This window comes from Geotrypetes seraphini, chromosome 5 (genome assembly GCF_902459505.1).
Source record: "Geotrypetes seraphini chromosome 5, aGeoSer1.1, whole genome shotgun sequence".
In the NCBI taxonomy this organism is placed as follows: Eukaryota; Metazoa; Chordata; class Amphibia; order Gymnophiona; family Dermophiidae; genus Geotrypetes; species Geotrypetes seraphini.
This window is the reverse complement of record NC_047088.1, coordinates 175,951,748-175,974,631: the sequence shown is the minus strand read 5'-3', so window position 1 is coordinate 175,974,631 and position 22,884 is coordinate 175,951,748. Positions and strand designations below refer to the sequence as shown.

At 43.2% G+C, this 22,884-nt stretch overlaps 1 protein-coding gene across 9 annotated transcripts in view; it reads right to left on the bottom strand.

Moving 5' to 3' along the window:
- Window positions 1–2,658: 2,658 nt before the first annotated feature.
- HECW2 (HECT, C2 and WW domain containing E3 ubiquitin protein ligase 2) overlaps window positions 2,659–22,884 on the bottom strand; it is a 487,554-nt gene continuing 467,328 nt past the window's right edge. For all 9 annotated transcript variants that reach the window (XM_033946090.1, XM_033946087.1, XM_033946093.1 and 6 more), the window contains one exon: window positions 2,659–4,378. In XM_033946090.1, the coding sequence (XP_033801981.1) occupies window positions 4,267–4,378 (112 nt within the window). In that variant the 3' untranslated portion in view covers window positions 2,659–4,266. The remainder of the gene's footprint in view (window positions 4,379–22,884) is intronic.

Below are 22,884 nucleotides of genomic sequence, written 5' to 3'. Positions count from 1 at the left end.
TTTCTTTCAGTTCCTCCGCATCATCACCCTTGAAAACCATTTCCAGTTCAGGTGGATCTTTTACATCTTCTTCCGTAAAGACCAAAGCAAATAATTAATTCAGTCTTTCCGCTATAGCCCTTTCACTCCTTGGTCATCCAACGATCCCACAGATTCCCTCACAGGTTTTCTGCTTCTGATGTACCTAAAAAAATTGCTATTTTGCCTCTTTTGTGTGGGAGAAATGTTACAATGGGAGAGGAGAGATGACTCAAAGAAGGGAAAGATGTCAGATTCCAGAGAAGGGTGATGGAAGAAAGAGATGTCAGACCGTTGGAATTGAAAGGAGAGAGGGAGAGAGATGCCAGCCCATGAAATGGAAGGAGGGGAGAGAGAGATGCCTGACCGCAGGAAGGCGATATGCCAGACCACAGAAAGGAGCGGCGAGAAGGAGAGAGATGTTAGACCTTGGGGAGAGGGAGGGAAGGAGAGAGAGATGCCAGATCATGGAAGAAGAGAGAGATTTTAGGTTATGGGAAGGAGAGGAGAAAGATGCCAGACCATATTGTGACAAACCTACTGCATCCCCGAGGTTTATCACAGAGAAATTTAGTAAAACATACAAACCCCGGTGCAGAAGGGCTGACCAAGTCAGGGTCCAGGGGTATAGATCAGCTGACTATCCTGTAGACAGCGAGGAAGAAATGAAAATAGGACAAGAAAGCTGTGAATGTCCTGAAACAGTCCTAAAGCCAGGCAAGAAGGTTCTGCCCTGCTACTATCTAGTGCCTACTATTAGGCAGAAGGCAGATCAGCAGGGTGCCCTGAGAGAAATGATACAAGCAGAGGGAAGGAAACTCTCCCCTCTGCAGCTCTTGGGTGTGATTCTTGATAATGTACTTTCTTTCAAAACACAAATTAGTTCCTTAATTCGAAAATGTTTTTTTAAACTCAAGATGATACGGTCCCTTGCGTTAATTCTAGAAGCAAAATCAATTAATATTCTTATTCATTCATTGGTTATCTCCACCCTGGACTACTGTAATTCCCTTTACTATGGAATCCCCCCAAAAGAGACTAGGAGATTACAAATTATTTAAAATATTGCCGTAAAAATTGTCTTAAATACAAAGAAGTTTTGACCATGTCACACCTCTTTTGAAAAAGGCCCACTGGTTGCCCATCTCCCATAGAATCACATTTAAAATTCTTTTTCTTGCATTCATCATTCAGGCCAATCACTCTCCTTCATTTATCGACAGACTCCTGATCACATATGAAACCTTGCGTACTTTACGATCATCTCAGCAACATCTTCTTACTATTTCATCTATTCGTCAGTTATTTTATGACACAACTCGCAAAACTATTTATTCTGTAGTCGCTCCCACTCTATGGAATGCCCTCCCCTTAGCATTAAGACTGGAAACTAATGTTAATTATTTTAAAGCTAACCTTAAAACCTCTCTCTTTAACGATGCATTTGAGATTTAATTAAATGGATTACCTAAGTCATCCCCTTTTCCATATCATTCTTCCCATAACCTTTTCAATTTTTTTCTTTATACTTTTACAAGTATTGATTTTTCAATTTTTTATTTTATAAATTGTAAATCCTTCCCTTTTTTCCTCTTGTGCCATGTCATGACAACTCAAATTCACTATATATGACCTCTTCCCTTGTTTTTAATTATTTTTGTTTGTTTTAAAAATTGTTTTATATTGTAAATTTCTTTGGCATTAAAGCAGTATATCAAACCATAATAAACTTGAAACTATTTGAATAGGGGTTATCTGTGTTTTGCATGTGTGGCCAAGGCCAGTTGGTAGGAATGAATGTTGAGAAGCATACAGTGTGTTTTGTAGCCACTGGTAAAGTGACTTCTCAGTGCTGTGTAGACCATAGAAGCAGAGAGTGATTCGTTTGAATAGCATTTGATGTGCTGAAGGGGATCTTATGGGGAAAGCTTGCATACCAATTAAATTCTACAATCCTCTCCCTCTCCTTTAGACACTGGGTAAGAGCAAAGTTAAAAAGGTCAATTTCCCTATGTTTGCACCATAGGGGAAAAGTACAATGAGATGGATTAGGTCATGTGTAGACTCATCCTGTTTGTCCACGGAGAAATTGCAGCTTGTTAGGCACTGGAAAATGAGATAAGATAAGGGAACTTAGATTTTATATCTCTCTTCTTCCACTGATGGTCCTTGTAACCTTGGGCAAATCATTTCACTCTCCAGGATTACTGCACTGTAATAGTACAAATGGGATTTATTAACTTGTGTTACTTTAATACTGCTGATTGGTAAATCCTGCTGTAATGTAGCACATTTTCCTGCACACATTAGCATGAGATGTTTAGACAAGAAGTGTATTTAAATGGAAACACCATTCAGTTTGCGAGGCCTTTCAGGTTTTTCTATGAATGCTTGTATACTGGAATGAAAGGCTATGAAAATTGCTTGATGGTGAGAAATCTCAGATGGTATAAAAGTTCTAAATTTTATGTCCAGTTAGAAAGGTGCTGGAAAATAGTGCCATACAGAAATTGATCCCCCCTAAAAATTATTTGAGGGTATTTTCTACTTCGTAGTGATACCATGTCACTCGCTTTTCAAGTGAAATAAAGATTTACAATAATGTAGAACACAAAAGAAAAATAAAACAAAACTGGTGGGGAAAATACAAAACAACTCTTATTTATTACAATTATATTCAAACATCATCTCTGAGTTGCTTGGATGGATGAAAAACTAATCTAATGCATTTGAAAAAAAAATGTATTAATTACAACATGGTGTAAATTACAAAATTATTACTATGTGCTTAGTCCTGCTGCCTTTAGACATGGCACTACAAAGAACTGTTTTTCCAACATACTGGTGAGAGTCATACTGCTACTGACAGGTTTAGTACAACATCCTTTCAACTTTGGTACATTCAGTGCAAAATATTTTTAGGGAGATTTTTTACCCTTATAAAAATAAGACATTTTTCTTTGAGAGTGCTTAAAGAAAAAATAACAGCACAATGTCTAGATGAAGCATGAGAGTCAAACAGAACAGATGCTTATTTTTTTCTGTTTCCCAGGTTCACATTTATAGTTTACAGAACAAAATACAATGAACTTATAAAATTTATAAAACGTTAGTTGTACATTTCTTTTTCCTGATAAGCCATGATAAACTGCTAGTTGTTGTTTGTTGTCTAGAATTGCTGCCATGCATTATAAATTATAAGATCTGTCATAAATATGTTCTCTTTGTAATAGGTTGATTTTTTTTTACCCACTGTACACACCACTTGCATATACGTTTACAAAGACATCCTTATTGCAAGCCATTCTTAGGACAATTTCCAGCTCACTTTGGCCCCCTTTTATCAAGCCGTGGTAGTGCTGCTGCCATGAGAAATGCTTCCATACTCATTCAATTCCTATGAGCGTTAGAGCATTTACCATGCCGGTCCGCGCAAAAATGCTCGATAAAAGGGGCCTTTGCTCCTTATTCAATTCTGCCAAATAAAGTTGAAATCTAGGGTGCACACCATGCAGACCAGCACTCATAGCCTTAGGTACAGCTATAATAAATATTCAATTATCATAAGTTTGTTTTATGCAGCAAAAAGTAATGTACTTTTTAGAATATATTGAAAGATTATATTGTTCAGGTTTTAATAATTTGGTGAGTGAGATGGAGTGATTTCATTTTCAGTTGAAGCAAACGCAGAAACTTTCAAGATAATCCACACGCTGTTTTTCTGTCTCTTGCAGGACCAGTGTGCAGATCATATCATAACGAGGAAGGGGAAGATTTGTTACATAATGACTGTAAAAACTTTGGCAGCCAAGATGAACTGTTGATTGAATAGACTGCTGGTTTTCCTTCTTAACGGGCGAGCACTGGTCCTGTGCTCTCCACTATTGTAAAAATGCCAAACTTTGTAAACTCACAGATATCAGATCTGAGGAAATAAAGAGTTATACCACAGTCCCACATCAAAATGTACCAGAATTAAGAAAATTTTAAGAGGGAAAAGTAGACACACTGGTAATTTCTGGCAAAATTAAATAGTGCTTCTTTTGAAGGAGTAGTTTGGCTCTCAGTCACTAAAACTGCCACTGAGGCTGGCCCCATAAATTCGGGTTGTAGGTACATGAATACCAGGACTTAACGTGGTATCAAATTATTCTCTTTTATTTGAAAATCCAGCATAGATGTTTAACTGTTCTTGAAGAGGATAGAACTGTAAAGGTTCAAAGAAAGATGGGCACTGTGGTTTATGTTTCACTCAAGTCCAAATGTACTAGTTTCTTCAACAGCTGTCAAAAGCTTCTCACAGAGCATGGAGAAGGATGGGTATGGGGGTAGGTCAAGCCGATTGAAACATGTATGTGCCCTATAAAAAAAGGAAGATTGAAAAGTTATCCAGAAGGATCATAAAAATATAGTAATTAATTTATAGCATGAACTGAAAGGCTAGGTGGGTCTCACTTTTCCAAAAATATTCACATTCATTTGGTTTTAATCTTGGGGAAGATGTGGTAAAAGGTAAGCTTTTACTGCACTCTGATTTACCACAGGAGTTACCATTCTGCCACATCACAGCACCATTATTCCAGTGGCCCGAGTATTCAATTTCAAAGCTGTGGTCTGATGCCCTTGGGCTATGTTTTAAAAGGACTGCAGTGCTATCCTTTCCACCCTTGATCATCTTCCATTGCACCAATTCAAAATTCTACCCCTTCCCCTGATGCTCACTCCAAGCCCTTGACACAAGCTCCACCAGACCCCCAATGCTCAATCCAAAACCCCCATCATTTCTTACAGAGCTGGTTCATGATTGAGAGCATATTTAAATGAGACAGGGCACTGAAGGGTGAACAAACAATTTTGACTGCCTACCTTTAGACTGTGCCAATGTCACAATATAAAAATACTATGTGCATACCCTCCACCCATGTCAAATACTGCTTACATCATCAAAATGACTTTACAGTCCCAAAAATTGTAAATTATTCTCATGCATAATTCATTGAAGCTGATAATTTTTTTGTTACACCGTGAGGCTCGATGAGGTTATCACGATATACAAATAAAATGTTATGCTATGTTATAATACAGCACATGTCAGACAGCAGGTACAGATCTAAAATCCTAGGGCAGGGGTGTCCAACCTGTGGCCCAAAGGCCGCATGCGGCTCCGTGAAGTATTTTGTGTGGCCCCGGTCGAGGGCGATGCAGTGTTTTCCTCTGCTGTCCCCGGGTGTTTACCATCTTGCCGGCCACCTCCTCTGTCTTGTTGCAGCGTTTGCACGTTTGTGCTGCCCCAGAAAAATATTTTTTCGGCCAATGCGGCCCAGGGAAGCCAAAAGGTTGGACACCCCTGTCCCAGGGTCTCTCAGCACCATTTTATGTGACCAGGATTTGATTGGTTTTATTTGTCCAAGCTGGTACATGAATTTCTTGCACCACTGCAACTTTGGTGACCTGTATTTTTCATAGATGCTGTGTTTCCACAATTCTATGACATCAGACTCAAAGACATGTATACTGTTTTTAGTCTACATTTTATATCTGAGATTTTTAAATCAACTGGACCCCTGAGGAAGGTGTGTTTGCCGAAACATGGACCGTGTAGGGTCTGGTAGGATAAATATATGTGGACTATCAACTAGAGAATGGCACGGGGACAATTTTTCCCCTTCCCCGCAGGACCTCAATTTCCCGTCCTGTCCCCATGAGTTTTGTCGCTGTTCCTGTCCCTGCTCCATTCCCATAAGCTCTGCCTTAACTGTACAAGCCTCGAACACTTATGATTTTAAAGTGTTTGAGGCTTGTGCAGATGAGGACAGAGCTTGCAGGAATGGAGCAGGGACAGGAAAATAACTCACAGGGACGGGATGGAGAAATGAGTTCCCGTGGGGACGGGGAAAAATTTGTCCCCGTGTCATTCTCTACTATCAACTTGAAAAGTGACAAATAAATCATCTTTCATAACAACATCATTCACAGTTTTTGTTTTTATCGTTTGGATTGTTTTCACTGTGGAACATTCTTGTTTTTTATTGTGTTGCACTACATGAATTTCTTTGCCAACTATTGTCTAAATCACAGGTGGGTGTGAACCAACCCTTTAGTTTTGTTTTCTCTGTTCATGCTCACATAGGCCAACCTGTGGGTGCTGACACATCCACTGGTAGGATACAACCTACAACCCTGGAATGCTGAACATGTAGATCTTTCTTTCAAGAGTTTCTGTGCAATCCTGATCTCCTGCCTGACAGGTGTTGAAAGGCACTTTTAAGCAACATAACAAGCATATCCTGTTTGACACAGACATCTGGCAAAGGCACTTTAAGACCATGTACTTGTAATCAGGAGAACATTGAACTATTGTAATCACATTTTTCAGTTACAGTGACCTACATTTGTAGAAAAATCTTTGAGATCCTCTTACTGTACCAGCTGACAAGTAACACCGCTGATTTCTGAAATGAAGTAATTCCTATTATTAAACACAGCAAAACCAAGGTACTGAAATGTGGAAAAATATGAAAAACAGCTGGAGCCGGAAGAGGGCAGGGCCATGTGTCCAGGGTTTTGGGAACTAAAATATGGTAACCCTACCTTCCCTACCCCACGACCTGTGCAGTATCTGTCCTTCCCTTGCTCCCTAACCCCCCAGCCTGTAAGCATCTGTCCTTCCATGCCTTCCTAAATCCCTCCCAGGTCACACAGTATCTGTCCTTCCTGCCTTCCCAACCCTACCAGCCCATGCAGCATCTGCCCTTCTCTCCCTTCCCTCCTATGGGTGGGGCCTTAGGCGCCTGGGCCAATCATGCCTAGGCCCCTCCTGGGAGTATCCCACAATGCACCGGGAAGGGGCAAGCCCTCCTCATTTCGACGGAGGCAGGCCTGCTGGACGGACGGTAGAAAGACCTGTCCGTCCATCCAACTTTTCAGGTTAGTGGGGGGGGGGGGAGTCTGCTGTGCATGGGGGGTGTTTTCGGGCAGGAGGGGTTGGGCTCCCTCATGCCGCGATCTTCGTGGGGGGGTGGGCAGTCTTCAGACAGGAGGGGTTGGGCTCCCGCCTGCTGTGATCTTCATGGGCAGGTGGGCAGTCTTTGGGCAGGAGGTTTTGGGTTCCCTCCTGCTGCGATCTTCGTGAGGGGGTGGGCAGTCTTCAGACAGGAGGGGTTGGGCTCCCGCCTGCTGTGATCTTTGGGAGGGTCTTCGGGCAGGAGGTGATGGGCTCCCTCCTGCCGCAATCTTTGGGGGTGGGTGGTCTTTGAGCAGGAGGGTTTGGGCTCCCTCCTGCCGCAATCTTCGTGGGCGGGTGGGCGGTCTTTGGGCAGAAGGGTTTGGGCTCCCTCCTGCTGCGATCTTCATGAGGTGGTCTTTGGACAGGACAGGTTGTACTAATTTCTCAGATTGCTCTACATCAGTGTATCGTAAACTGTGTGTCTTTCCAGGTGTGCTGCGAAATGCCGGGGAGGAGAGGTGCTGGTGCAAGCTGACTGCTTACAGGATGTGCCTCTCATGGCTCCTCTCCTCCTCCAGCACCTGTCCCCCACCCACCCCCGGCATAGTAATAGCAGGTTCAAGGCCCAGTCTGGAGAACTTCGAAGTGAAGAGAATTCAAACTATAGACCAATTTCAAATATCCCATTTTTGGCAAAAATTACAGAGAAAATAGTATTCAACCAAATATCAAATTTTATAGAACAAACAAATATTTTACATCCAAATCAAACTGGTTTCCGGCAACACCACTCTACTGAACATTCTTTGATAGGTATGACATCATCTATACTCTACCACTTGGACCATCATTCTTCTGTTCTCTTGATTTCGATTGACTTCTCGGCAGCTTTTGATATGATTGATCACAATCTCTTATTGAACAGACTACAATCCATAGGCACTACAGAGCAAGTCCTACTTTGGTTTAGATCTTATTTGGACAATCGCTCTTCAATAGTTTCCTTTAATGATTCTATTTCTGCTAGTTTCTCAGCTACATATGGTATTCCACAAGGCTCTATCCTGTCTCCACTTCTGTTTAATATATTTCTTGCTCCTCTTATGACTCTTTGCCAATCTATTGGCTTCTCCGTATTTGCCTATGCAGATGATATACAACTTTTGCATCCTCTTGACCCTAATAGTTCTTCCGAAATTTCAGCTATCAATGAGAAATTAAAACAGATTCATTTATGGCTTGATAATAATAGATTATCCTTAAATATTAATAAAACTAATACCTTGCTCTTCCCTTGGAAAGACAATCATAAGCTCGCTGTTCCTATTTCCATCCAAGGGGTTACTCTTAAGCAGATAAATAAGATTCGAATTTTAGGTGTGATTTTAGATGAAAATCTAACCTACCATGACCACGTTAGTTATGTGGTTAAAGCTACAGACTTCGCCAAATATGGGCCATTTCAAAATTTCTATGTCCAAAATCATTGAATATATTAATTCACTCAATGATTATCTCAAAAATTGATTACTGTAATGCATTATTCAAGGGAATGGCTCAAAAAGAAATTAGAAGATTGCAGATAATCCAGAATGCTTCTATCAAATTAATTATGGGAGCAAAGAAGTTCGACCATGTAACTCCCTTACTTCAAAATGCGCATTGGCTTCCGGTGTCCCATCGTATTCTATACAAATTATCTTTACTTACATTTAAATCTCTATTATATAAAACTCCAGCTTTTATTTATAAAGCATTGATACCTTATAATTCTCCCAAATTTTTGAGATCAAACGACCAACTCTTGTTGGTCATCCCCACTCTTAAAATTATCAATACTCGAAGGCAATTTATTTTTACTGTTAAGGCGCCTCAGACCTGGAATTCACTCCCACTATACTTAAGAGAGGAGAAGAATTTGGAAAAATTTAAGAGCCAACTTAAGAGCTTTCTTTTTAAAGATGTGTTCATTACTTAATTGAAATGTTAATTTGCTCTTTCGTTAATTGCTCTTTTGTCTACTTTTATTTTACCTATTTATTTGTCCTTCGATTCCTGTTGTGTTTTACCTTTAATTGTTGATTCTTTCCTATCTAAGATTGTATTTCTATCCCACCTGTCCTATTGTATTCTTGTCTTATTTTAATTAGTTTGTTTTGTGACTTATCCCCTTGTTAATTATATGGTCTATTTTATGTATATTTTAGACAATTTATTTTACCAATTTGTACATCACTTAGAATTTGGAATAAGCAATTAATCAAATAATAAATAAACTTGAAATTTGAACTTTGTGGGCACAGACACTGAATAAGAACATAAGAGCATAAGAGTTGCTGCTGCTGAGTCAGACCAGTGGTCCATCATGCCCAGCAGTCCGCTCACGCGGCGGCCCTTTTGGACAAAGACCACCACCCTAACTTAGACTAGCCCTACCAGCATACATCCTTGTTCAATAGAAACTTGTCTAACTTAGTCTTGAATCCCTGGAGGGTGTTTTCCCCTATGACAGCCTCCGGGAAAGCATTCCAGTTTTCCACCACTCTCTGGGTGAAGAAGAACTTCCTTACATTTGTACGGAATCTATCCCCTTTCAACTTTAAAGACAGCCCTCTCGTTCTCCCTACCTTGAAGAGGGTGAACAACCTGTCTTTATCTATTAAGTCTATTCCCTTCAGTACCTTGAATGTTTCGATCATGTCCCCTCTCCCTCTCAATCTCCTCTGTTCGAGGGAGAAGAGGCCCAGTTTCTCTAATCTTTCGCTGTATAGCAGCTCCTCCAACCCCTTAACCATCTTAGTCGCTCTTCTCTTCTCTTAGTCTCCTCATGGTTTTCTTTGTGGAGCTCAAATAAATGACATTGCAATAGTCTAGTACACTGAGCACGGAGGACTGTACCAAAAGGCGGAAAGAGGAATCGTCAAAGCATTTTTTTATGGAAACTGAGCACCATAAAAAAATACTTTGACGACTCCTCTTTCCGCCTTTTGGTACAGTCCTCCGTGCTCAGTGTACTAGACTATTGCAATGTCATTTATTTGAGCTCCACAAAGAAAACCATGAGGAGACTAAAATTGATCCAGAACACTGCCGTCCGCCTCATATTCGGCCTGAACAAATGGGACCACATCACGCCTTTCTATCACCAACTGCATTGGCTCCCTTTCAAATCCAGAGTCCTATTCAAATTCGCCTGCTTCTGCTACAAAACAGTTTTTGGCCTATTACCAAGTTACCTCAATCACCATTTCACTCTGAATCTCACCAACAAGAAACCCCGCAGAATCCAGCTGTTTGTTTTCCCATCCCTAAAATTATGTCACTTCAATAGATTTCTCAACAAAACCTTTGCTTACCAGGCGGCTAAGCTGAACCCTTGGCTTGCCCAAATGATACTCGAGGCCCCCTCTTACCTTAGTTTTAGAAAACTTCTCAAAACGCACCTCTTCCGCGAACAGGGCTCTCAATCCCCCTTGCCCACTCTCCCCCGTTCCTTCTGCTCTCTCTCCCTCCCCCCCCTCTCCACACTTGGTCTCACTCTCGTTATCGCTTACCAACCCTACCTTCTGTCTTACCATCACCTCTGCTAAATCTCAGTTATAGAGTTCCCCACGCCCCCCTCTTCATTGCCTGTAATTTTTGTTAAAATTCTGTAATTTTGTTAAAATTTTGTAAATCCGTGTGTCACCGTGGACCTTAATTAATGAATGTGAACCGCCTAGAACTTTTTGGGTATGGCGGTATACAAGAATAAAATTATTAAAATTATTATTCTCTGGACCCTCTCGAGTAATACCGTGTCTTTGTTCATGTATGGCGACCAGTGCTGTACGCAGTACTCCAGGTGAGGACGCACCATGGCCCGGTACAGCGGCATGATAACCTTCTCCTATCTGTTCGTGATCCTCTTCTTTGTCATTCCTAGTATTCTGTTCGCCCTTTTTGCCACCGCTGCACATTGTGTAGACGGTTTCATTGACTTGTCTATCAGAACTTCCAAGTCCCTTTCCTGGGAGGTCTCTCCAAGTACCGCCCCAGACATCCTGTACTCGTGCTTAAGATTTTTGATACCGACATGCATCAATTTACACTTATCCATGTTGAACCTCATCTGCCATGTCGATGCTCATTCCTCGAGCATAATTATGTCACATTGTAGATCTTCGCAATCCCCCTGTGTCTTCACTACTCTGAATAATTTTGTGTCATCCGCAAATTTAAACACCTCGCTCGTCATATCTATGTCCGGATCATTTATAAAGATATTGAAGAGTACAGGTCCAAGCACCGAGCCCTGCGGCACCCCACTGGTGACGCTCTTCCAGTCTGAGTATTGCCCATTGACTCCCACTCTCTGTTTCCTATGCTCCAGCCAGTTTTTAATCCATGTGAGTATTTCTCTCTCGATTCCATGGCTCGCAATTTTCCAAAGTAGTTGTTCATACGGAACCTTTTCAAACGCCTTCTGAAAGTCCAGATATACAATGTCAACTGGGTCGCCCTTGTCTATCTGCTTGTTTACTCCCTCGAAGAAGTGCAGCAAGTTTGTCAAACAAGATCTGCCTTTGCTGAAACCATGCTGGCTGGTCCTCATCAGACCGTGTTCGTCGAGGTGATCAACGCCTCTATCATCTTTCCCGGTACCGAGGTCATACTCACCGGTCTGTAGTTTCCCAGGTCTCCCCTCGAACCTTTTTTGAAGATCAGTGTAACATTCGCCACCTTCCAGTCCTCCGAAATCTTTCCTGTTTTAATTGACAGATTGGCTATTAGTTGAAGCAGTTCAGCTATGGTCCCTTTGAGTTCCTTGATGACCCTCGGATGGATGCCATTTGGTCCCGGGGATTTATCGCTCTTTAGCCTATCAATCTGCCTGTATACCTCTTCTAGACTGTCCGTAGACCCTGTCAGTTTCCTGTTTTCGCTTCCAGCATATAGCCTGATGGGTTCCGGTATGCTGTGTATATCCTCTTTGGTAAATACAGACGCAAAAAATGTATTCAGTCTATCGGCAATTGCTTTGTCCTCCTTTAGCGCTTCCTTTATTCCTTGGTCTTCCAACGGTCCCACTGCTTTCTTCGCAGGTCGTTTCCCTTTAATATATCGAAAGAACGGCTTGAAGTTTTTCGCCTCCTTGACTATTTTTTCCTCATAGTCTCTTTTTGCTACTTTTACCGCCTTTGGCACCTGCGTTGATGTTGTTTATGCTTATTCCAGTCTTCATCTGTTTTTGATCTTTTCCATTCCTTAAATGAAGGTTTTTTTGTCTTTAATTGCTTCCTTAACATTTACAGTGAGCCACACCGGTTCTTTATTCTTTTTCCTCTATGATCCCTTGTTGATACATGGTATATATAGATTTTGTGCCTTGGTGACCGTATCCTTAAAAAGAGACCAAGCTTGCTCCAGGGTCTTTATAGTGTTTATCCTCTTCCTAATTTTCTTTCCTACCATGCGTCTCATCCCTTCATAATTTCCTTTTCGGAAGTTTAAGGCCGTGGCTGTCGTTCTGGACCGACGTTTTGCCCCTATTTCCAGGTTGAAGCATATCATATTGTGATTGCTGTTTCCGAGCATCCCTTCTACTTCTACATCCTGTGCCGGTCCTCACAGCCCATTTAGACCTAAGTCCAGAATTGCGTTTCCTCTTGTATTTTCCTTGACAAGTTGTTCCAGGAAGCAATCGCCTACAATTTCCAGGAACTTGGTCTCTCTAGCACAGCCGGAGGTGCCTAGGTTCCAATCTATCCCCGGATAGTTGAAGTCGCCCATGATAACTGCGTTGCCTCCCATGCAGTTACGTTTAATCTCATCCGTCATCAATTTTTTTCGGACTGCCCTGGGGGTCGGTAGTAGATGCCTATCCTCGTTTCTGGTCCATTTGTTCCTGGAATTTTGACCCATAGAGACTCTAACTTATCTGTCCATTGTGGCATGTTCTCTCCAGTAGATGCAATTCCCTCTTTGACGTATATGGCAAAGCCTCCTCCTTTTTGAGCCACTCTGTCTCTACGATAGCCACTCTGTATCCCGGTAGCACCATGTCACAGACATTTTCATCGATCCACCATGTTTCCGTGATAAATGTTCGCATAACTCCTGGCTTCACCTTTGACTGCTCTGGCACTAACTACCGAGTGCTGTGGCGGTCAGAATGGATATTCAGTGGCACTGTCTGAGCCTGGGCTTTTTTCCTACTGAAGGTTTTAGCAGCAGCACTGATATTAGGCTTTTTAAAAAAACTGAATGCTTACATGAATTTCTAATGAAAAGCTGTGCATTAAATCCAAATTAAATAAATAATTATATATATATGAATAATCTGGATGATAAAAGGTGCATCAACTTACTATTAGAAAATGGTCAGTTTACCACCATTTCAAACTCAATACTGATAAGACTAAGCTATTGTGGTTTAGCTCTAATCACTTATCTATTCCAATATCGGTACCTATTAAAGATCATACATCTCTGAAAGCTAATATCTAAAGTATTAGGTGCATTACTTGATGCTTCTCTGAGTACAGAACTGCAAGTCAATGCTGTAGTTACTTTTTTTGAAGAAACAGAAACTACTTAAATTTAAATCTTATTTTCTTCAAGATCATTTTAGAATGCTGTTCAGTTATCAATTTTATCCCAATTAGATTATTGTAACTCATGTTATTTGGGAATTTCAACAAAATTGATGTCTAGATTACAGTTAAAATGCAGCTGCCAAGTTGATATGTATGAGTAGGTCAATGATTTCCTAGAAAAAAACAAAAAAATGCTCTTTACCCTCAACAGACTGGTTTTAGAAATTTACATTGTATTGAAAATGGCCTTTTTGGTCTGACAACAACTATCTTCCACTATTTAGACCAAAACAAACTTATAGTTCTTTTTTCACTTGATTTATCGGCTGCTTTTGATCACTTGATCTATTGGCTGCTTTTGATCTGGACCATAGTATCTTGATTCAGCGCCTTTCAGACCTAGGCATTGCCGGAACATTTCTACAATGGTTTCAAAACTATCTACAAGGAAAAATTTTTCTTCCGATCTACATAAGCTACCTTGTGGAATCCCTCAAGGCTCCCTTCCTGCCCCTACTTTATTCAATATCTTTACCGATTTACGGAATGTTAATAATGAGTTCTGTTGTCTGAGTTGGGGGGGGAGTTGGTTCCAGAGGTGTGGAATGAAGTGGCTGTAGGATCGTTTGTGGGCAGTTTCTGTGAGCAGGGATCTTCCGGGGGGGGGGGGGTGGGGGTGCATAGGCGTATCTCTGACTTTGAGCGGAGGGTGCGAGTGGGGTTGTAGATGGGAAGCTTGGATTTTATGTAGGAGGGGATGGTGGAATAGATTCTCTTGTGGGCAATTGCCAGGGCTTTGAAAGTACAGCGTTGGCTAATTGGGAGCCAGTGTTCAGCATGGAGTGCCGGGGAGATGGAATCGTGGTAGTTGAGGTTGTGTAGGAGGCGGATGGCTGCATTTTGGACCCGTTGGAGGCGTTTGATATTATTTTTGGTTAGTCCATTAAATAGGGAGTTACAATAATCCATTCTGGAGAGGACATATGCGTATAGGAGTTGGGCGAGGTCTGGTGTGGAGATGTAGGGTTTGATCCTTTTCAGTTGGCGAAGGTAGTAGAAGGAGGTGGAGACTACTTGGGATATGTGGGCAGATAGGGATAGTTGTCCGTCTAGGGTTACTCCCAGGCTGCGAACTTGATCTGCTGCCGTTAGTAGAGTGGAATCCCATGTTAGTGTAGGTCGTAGGCAGTGTTCCCTCTAAGCGGGCGGGTGTTGTGAGCAAACTTTTTTCACTGTGAGCTAAAAATATCGGGCGCCAGCAAGTTATGAGCCAAATAAATATGTTGCTTTCTACCACAGAACTTCCTTACGTTTGTATGGAATCTATCCCCTTTCAACTTTAGAGAGTGCCCTCTCGTTCTCCCTGCCTTAGCTACTAAGTCTATTCCCTTCAGTACCTTGAATGTTTCTATCATGTCCCCTCTCAATCTCCTCTGCTCAAGGGAGAAGAGGCCCAGTTTCTCTAATCTTTTGCTGTACGGCAACTCCTCCAGCCCCTTAACCATTTTAGTTGCTCTTCTCTGGATCCTTTCGAGTAGTACCGTGTCCTTCTTAAAGTACCAGTGCTGGACGCAGTACTCCAGGTGAGGGCGTACCATGGCCCGGTACAGCAGCATGATAACCTTCTCTGTCTCTTCAGTCCAGCATCTGCCCCTTCCATTCACTGTCTGTCTTTCCCTGCCATCTCTCTTCCTGCCCCCCCCCACCCCCCAATTTGGTCTAGCATCCATCATCTTCCTTCTGTTCCCCTCATGGTCTGGCATCTCTATCCTTCCCTCCCCCCTGTGGTTTTTAGCATATCTCTCTTCTCATTTCCTCCACTCAGATCTGATCATTCTCTGCTCTCTCTTCCCTTTTCTTCTCTGGTCTTCCTTCTCTATTTTCTGCCTCCATCTAAATTAAATTCTTTCTTACTATTTAGTCCCGTTTCCCTCTTTTCTCTGTGTCTACACACAGCTTGTCACCCCTTTCCCTCACCCCTCCATTATCTTACTATTTTCTTCCCCCTTTATTTATCTCCTCCTTCCATCCAGTATGTGTTCTTTCCCCACTTCCATTCAGCATCTGCTCTCCCTTCTCAACTGACATCCATCTGCCTTCTGCTCTCTCTCCCTTCTTCTCACTTCCATCATCTGTCCCCTTCTCTCTCTCTCTCATCTCCTCCATTCCATCATCTGCCCCTTCTCTCTCTCTCTCTCTCTCCCCCCCCCCCCAACTTCCATCATCTGCCCCCCTTCCCCTCACCTTTGTGGGTCACTTTCTTTCCCCTGAGGGTGGCTCATGTCACAGGGGAAACTTTGGCCGAGCAGAACCGCTTGATTGACAGTGGAACTTACTTGATTGATGTCGATGCTGGGGCCCGTTGCCGTTTGAAGGAAAAAAAAAAAGGTGGAAAAAAGGAACCTGTAAAGGCGAGAGGAAGGGAAACCTCCAGGACAGCTGCTTTTTGCCCTCCTTCAGCGGCCCAAGAGTTCAGACCAGCAGCAGCAGCTCTGTATGCTTTTAACTTCGGCACAGAGCTGCCCCTAATCAATAGTTTAGCGCGGTTTCATGAGGCAGCCTCGGGGCCTTTGATAGCCGGCCCGCTTCGATGATGCGATGTGGGCCGGCCTAGCAAAGGCCCCGAGGCTGCCTTATGAAACCGCGCTAAACTATTGATTAGGGGCAGCTCTGTGCCGAAGTTAAAAGCATACACAGCTGCCGCTGCTGGTCTGGAGGTGCGGAGACAAGGCAGGAGGCAAACGCGGTGGAAGGCAGGAGTCCCGGCGAAGGCAGGAGTCCCGGCACAGCGACTGCAACAGGAAGTTGCAAGTCAGCTGACGCCGGCCTTTCGTTGCGGCGGGGACCGAATCCTTCGCGGACCGGCAAGATTTTGTTTGCGGACCGGCGGTTGAAGAACTGTGCTCTACACTGTGTGCGCTGTGACGAGAAACTTGTGCGCTGCGAGGTAATATTTTGTGCGTGAGCGCACCCCAGCGCAGCTTAGCGGGAACACTGGTCGTAGGTATTTGGTGTTTTTGTTTCTGATCCATAGGAGTTCGGTTTTGGAGGCGTTAAGTTGAAGCTTGTTGTTTGACATCCAAGTTTTCATGTCAGTGAGGCAGAGTTCGAGGTTAGCAATTTGGGATGGCCGGTTTTCGCCTAAGGGGAGGAGCAGCTGGATGTCATCTGCATAAGAGTGGATTTTGATTTTATATTTTTGCGCTATATCGATGACGGGTTTGATGTAGAGGTTGAATAGGAGGGGGGATAGAATATCTCTATTATAGCTCAACGTTGCTTCTATAAACTCAAAATTATTTCTTCCATTCATCACTTTTTAAAAAAACAAGCGCTTTGATTATTTATCCACTTTCTTGTCATCAATACTCTTGATTACTGCAACAGCCTCCTATATGATATAAATCTTTTTGAATGACATTGACTCAATTAATTTAGAATACGGGTACAAAAAATATGATCATGTTACACCTCTTCATAAAGAAGAACATTGGCTCCCAGTCACATATTGAATCACTTTCAAAATTCTTACCTTTATTCATAAATTACACCATTCAGATATAGCACTTTACTTTTTGCGGCATTTAATTTCCTACACTCCCTCCAGGATTCTACGATCCTCACAATCCAATGACTATGATGTTGTTCATACAAAAATATTAAAGTGCAACCTTTTTTTTCTTCTTTTTTTCTTTTATTCAAAAAATGTGTACAGATTTGCTAGTATTCAACTTAGCAAGTATTCAACCTAGCAAGTCTATACACATTTTTTTGAATAAAAGAAAAAAATAGAAAAAAGGTTGCACTTTAATATTTTTGTATGTCAGACTATTTGAGAATTATATTATGTTATATTATTATTACAAGTTATAAGTTATTGTTTCACAAAATGGCACTAGTAAACAAATACATTTTTATGATGTTGTTCAGACATGTTTATATTATATGTGGAAATTGTAGGGAAACAAGATTTTATGTATGTGACTTGGAAACCGCATAGTTGTATGCAGTATATAAATTTTTAAATAAATAAATAAGTTCCCTCCCTACAACAAATCTGTCATGACTCAACTCAATCCAGAGTTTTCAGCGTTATAGGCCCAACACTTTGGAATGCCTTCATTTCCGAAATCGATTTCTGCCCTCTTACTCTGAGACTTCTGTTGTGCCTTCAAAATTTTTCTTTTCATGGATGTTTATCACATCTAATCTCTTCCTACTCTTACGATGAGGCAAATAAATTCTCGGCCACTGCAGAACATAGCATATCAAAAATCTAATACTCTAACTCAGTGGCGTACCTAGGGTATGTGGCACCCGGGGCCCATCATTTTTTGACACCCCCCCCCCATGTAAAAAAATATTTTTTGTAATGACCATGAAACGGAATAAATGGTCAGAATAGAAACAGGCAGTGAACATTTTCTTATATTCCAAACATAACATAACATAAATTATGTCTGAATTGTCATGACATCAGAAGTACATATGGAGTAGTTGCAGGTGATGCTTGGGACAGTTCTGATTGTGTTAGTTTGGTTTTATGTGTTTTTTGAATAGAAGGGTTTTTATTTCTTTTTGAAGGTTTTGCAGTATGTGGTCGATGTCAATTGGTTGTAGGGTTGGGGGTCGAGTGTTGCAGCTCGAATGGCTAGGAGGTTGTCGAACAGTTTTTTTCTTTTGACGTTTTTGGTTGGAGGGTGTGTGAATGGTGCGTGAGTTCTCCTATGTCTGTTTGAAGTGGATTGAATTATTTAGCTGAAGAAATTAGTTACCCCCTCATCCCACACACATTAATTCTCTTCCATTTTTGTTCCCATTATAAAAAACACTGATAAGTTCCCAGAAAAAAATTACATTAAAATAAGAAGTGAAAACAAAGGCCCCTACAGATGAGAACATAACATAAGAATAGCCTAACTGGGTCAGACCAATGGTCCATCATGCCCAGTAGCCCATTCTCATGGTAGCCAATCCAGGATATTAATACCTGGTCAAAACCCAAAGAGTAGCAACATTCCATGCTACCGATCCAGGGCAAGCAGACACTTCCCTCATGTCTTAATAACAGATTATGGACTTTTCCTCCAGGAATTTGTCCAAATCTTTCTTAAAACCAGCTACACTATCTGCTTTTACCATAACTTCTGGCCACTTCATTTTTAAGTTTAGATCTTTCCTTTCAAACAGAGACCTTGCTAGATGTCAAATACAGCACAAGGTAACTTCACATGGACTTAGCTGTGCAGGAAATGTGAATCTCCTCAGACACCCACCATATAGTGCAAAAATGTGCAAAGGTCTGTTTTTTTCTTTCGATCACTACATAGCCTAATGCCACACAAGCAGCGCTGTTACAAACATATTCTGTAGGTCAATGCTAAGGATAACAAAGTTTCCTTCCTTGGACCAGAAGGAGATACTGATAAACCACTGGAAGAGATCCCAACACAACACCCAAAGACCCACTCAGTGTGTGAACCAATTGAGTGGAGTGGACTAACTGGGGGGTGGAAATGGGCCCGGAGTTTGCTCAACAGAATTTCCCAGACCACCTCTTCCTCTCAACACATTGACACGCTGCCACCACCACCACTAGAAACACCTCACTGGGTAGGCCAGCTATGCTATAAACTTTATAAAACACATTATTATATTTTCTTATAAAGCACATATTTTAACTGAACTCTCTGACATCCTCAGCCTTTCCATTCACAAAAATAGAAGGAAGAAAAGTTCCCATTTCCTGCTGTTTCATGTCCCCGGCCTATACAATATTTTTTTTCTGCAGACCCTTCAAAAGTCTGACCAAATCCTCGTTTCACTTGCATTATAAAGTACTGAGGATGCCATCTCTCCCCAATCCCAGGTCCTAAAGTCTAAGACAGTAGCGCAAACTAATGCTGCCAGTTTCAGGAAAAAAAATTTCGATTCGATTCAGCCTATTGAATTGGTTTTTCAATTCGATTTTCCTGCCCAGTTGGGTGATTTTTTTCAAAACTCCTGGTGGGTTTTATAGCTTTTTCACCCCCTTTGGCTTCTCCTAACCACACTGGCGCTGTGGTGTAAATAAAATAAAGAAACAAAAAGGACTTTTCCTCTCTCTGTTAAATCCTAGCTCACGTTTGCAGTCCAACACCAGCTCTGTCAGGATACACATTTCAAATCTGACATATTATAATCACAAAACAGAAAATAAAATTAATTTTTCTACCTTTTGTTGTCTGGTTATATTTCAAATCTTGTTGGTCCAAGGCTCTGGTTTTCTTTTGATAACTTGCTTGCCAGGGTCTCCTTCTTTCTTCTTTCTGCGTGCTAACCATCCATCTGCCAACTCTGTCCTCCCTTTCCATTTCCCTTCCCTCCCCAGGAAGTCTGGTATCTTTCCTTTTTTTCATCTCCCTCCACAGATCCACCTTTTCTTAACTACCCTTTCATCCGGCATCTCTCCCTCCTTCCCCACCACCCCAGAGTCCACCATCTCTCCCTTTCTTTTCCCAATTACCCTCCTATCCAGTATCTCTATCCCTCCTCCACACCATCCCTTGTGTCCAATTTCTCTCCCTTTCAGTTCCTTCCCTCCCTAAATCCCATGGTCCATCATTTCTCTCCCTCTCCTCTATTTTCAGACCCATTATTTCTTCATCCCCCCCCCAAAGTTTGGCATATGCACGTCTCTTTGAACATCCGTGTACTTCTAAACCAGGGTCCCCCCCAAAGGCCTGTCCCCCCTTAAAGGTCTGCCTGTCCCCCCTTGAAGGCCTGCACCCCCCTTGAAGGCCTGTCCCACCCCCTTGTAGGCCTGTCCCCCCCTTGAAGGCCTGTCCCTCCCCCTTGTAGGCCTGTCCCCCCCACCTTGAAGACCTGCCTGCCTGTCCCCCCCTTGAAGGCCTATCCCCCCCCCCTTGAAGGTCTGCACCCCCCCAAAGGCCTGCACCCCCTGAAGGCCTGTCCCCCCCTTGAAGGCCTGTCCCACCCCCTTGTAGGCCTGTACCCCCCCTTGTAGGCCTGTCCCCCCCCTTGAAGGCCTGCCTGCCTGTCCCCCCCTTGAAGGCCTGTCCCCCCCTTGAAGGCCTGCAGCCCCCCTGAAGTCCTGCACCCCCCCTGAAGGCCTGCACCCCCCCTGAAGGCCTGTCCCACCCCCTTGAAGGCCTGCCTGCCTGTCACCCCCCTCCCCCTTGAATGCCTGCCTGCCTGCCCACCCGCCCCACCCTGAAGGACCGCTCGCCCCCCTGGCCTCCCCCGCACCACCTATGAAGCAGCACTACCTATGCTCCCGGCCTTGCCGTTCAGTCCCCACCACCCCCGAAGGACCGCTCGCCCCACTGACCTTCCTGCACCACCTATGAAGCAGCCGCAGCAGGATCGCGACGTCAGCTATCCCTGCGCTGCTTAGGCGCTGCTTCCTGCGCCGCGTTCCCGCCCCTCCTCTGATGTCAGAGGAGGGGCGGGACCGCGGCGCAGGAAGCAGCACCCAAGCAGCTCAGGGATAGCTGACCTCGCGATCCTGCTGCTTGCTGCTTCACAGGTGGTGCAGGAAGGTCAGTGGGGCGAGCGGTCCTTCGGGGGTGTGGGGGGACTGAACGGCAAGGCCGGGAGCACCCCTTCAGGGCTGGCACCCGTGGCGGACCGCCCCTCCCGCCCCCCCCCCCCTTGGTACGCCACTGCTCTAACTTTCCTCTCTGTTCTCTATTGAATGGAGTTCCTAATGTCCTCTACTCTTATATTTGATCTATTACTCAAGCTAATTTTCACTATTTTATTTGATTCCCATTTTAATATATGTTTTATGAACTGCTCAGAGGGCTCATGGTAGGGCGTTATATCAAAATTTTATTAAACCTGAAATCTGAAGTCTAAGTAAGATCATATTTCTCCATTGTTGACAAAACTTCACTGATTGTCTGTTGAGGCTGGAATTATTGGTAGCATAGAATATTGCTATACCTTGGGTTTTGGCCAGGTACTAGTGACCTGGATTGACCTCACTGAGAATGGGCTACTGAGCTTGATGGACCATTGGTCTGACCCAGTAAGGCTATTCTTTTGTTCTTATAAGCTCTGTTGATTACCTTTCTAAAATTTTAGATGGGTTTTCACCAGAGCTTTTTAATATTGATTCATTTGCTGGGTAAGGTTAATAGCTGACAAAAATGCTGAAGACCTTCTTCTAGCACAGGGGTCAGCAACCTTTTTAAAGCAAAGAGCCATTTTATCCTAAATGTTTGACCCAAGATTTACAAAGAGCCACAATGGGTAGAGGAGGTGGTTTGAGATATGATTTTTTTTAATGCAATATGGGTATTCATGCATTTAACACAAAAACAAAACTTCAAGTACTTACAGAAAATAAAGAAAAACAATTTAATGAGACTTTTGATATTATATAACTGCACAGAGTTGTTTCACATCCAACATTTCTCTCTCTCTTATCTCCTGGACCCTGTGCAGCATCTTTTGCCCCTGACCTACCAACCCCATGCCCAACATGTCTCCTTGGTGTCAGGTCAAAAGCGCGCCGGGACATAGGCGCGCCCAGACAATTGAGCGCAGCGCACGCCGCCGCGCCACTCTAAGTTACTGTTTTTAGTGCTAAGACGGGGGGGGGCGTGGGGGGGAACCCCCCCACTTTACTTAATAGACATCGCGCCGCGTTGTGGGGGCGTTGTGGGGAGTGTGGGGGGTTGTAACCCCCCACATTTTACTGAAAACTTCACTTTTTCCCTGTTTTTAGGGAAAAGTTCAGTTTACAGTAAAATGTGGAGGGTTACAACCCCCCAAACCCCCCATAACGCCGGCGCAATGTCTATTAAGTAAACTGGGGGGTTCCCCAACAAACCCCCCCGTCGGAGCCCCTAAAAACTGTAATTTAGAGCGGTGCGGCGGCGCGCGCTGCGCTCAATTGTCGGCACGCGCTTTGTCTTTCGTGCCGTTGTCTATGAACCTGTCTCCTTCTATCACCTGTCTCCTGGAGGCCTCCTCCTTCCTTTCAGGCAGCCACACATATTTCTTCACAAAGTCATGAGCAGCAGTTTCAACACGCTGCCTACCGTTGACCTGGAAGGCTTCCCTCTGACATCAGTTAGCTATGTGCAGTGTGTTGGAAACTCTGCCTGCGTCTTTGCGCAAAAACATGTGCGGTTGCCTGGAAGGAAGGAGGAGGAGGCCACCAGAAGACAGGTACATACCGTGGGACCCCACAAGGGAAGAGCCACAGCCACATGGCCAAAAAGCTGCAGGTTGCCGACCCCTGTTCTAGCATTTCCTTTTCTAAAAGGAGTGAGAGTTAAATCTGTTCATGATAAATCCTTTACCTTTCAGTGACAAGTATAGAACTCTTTG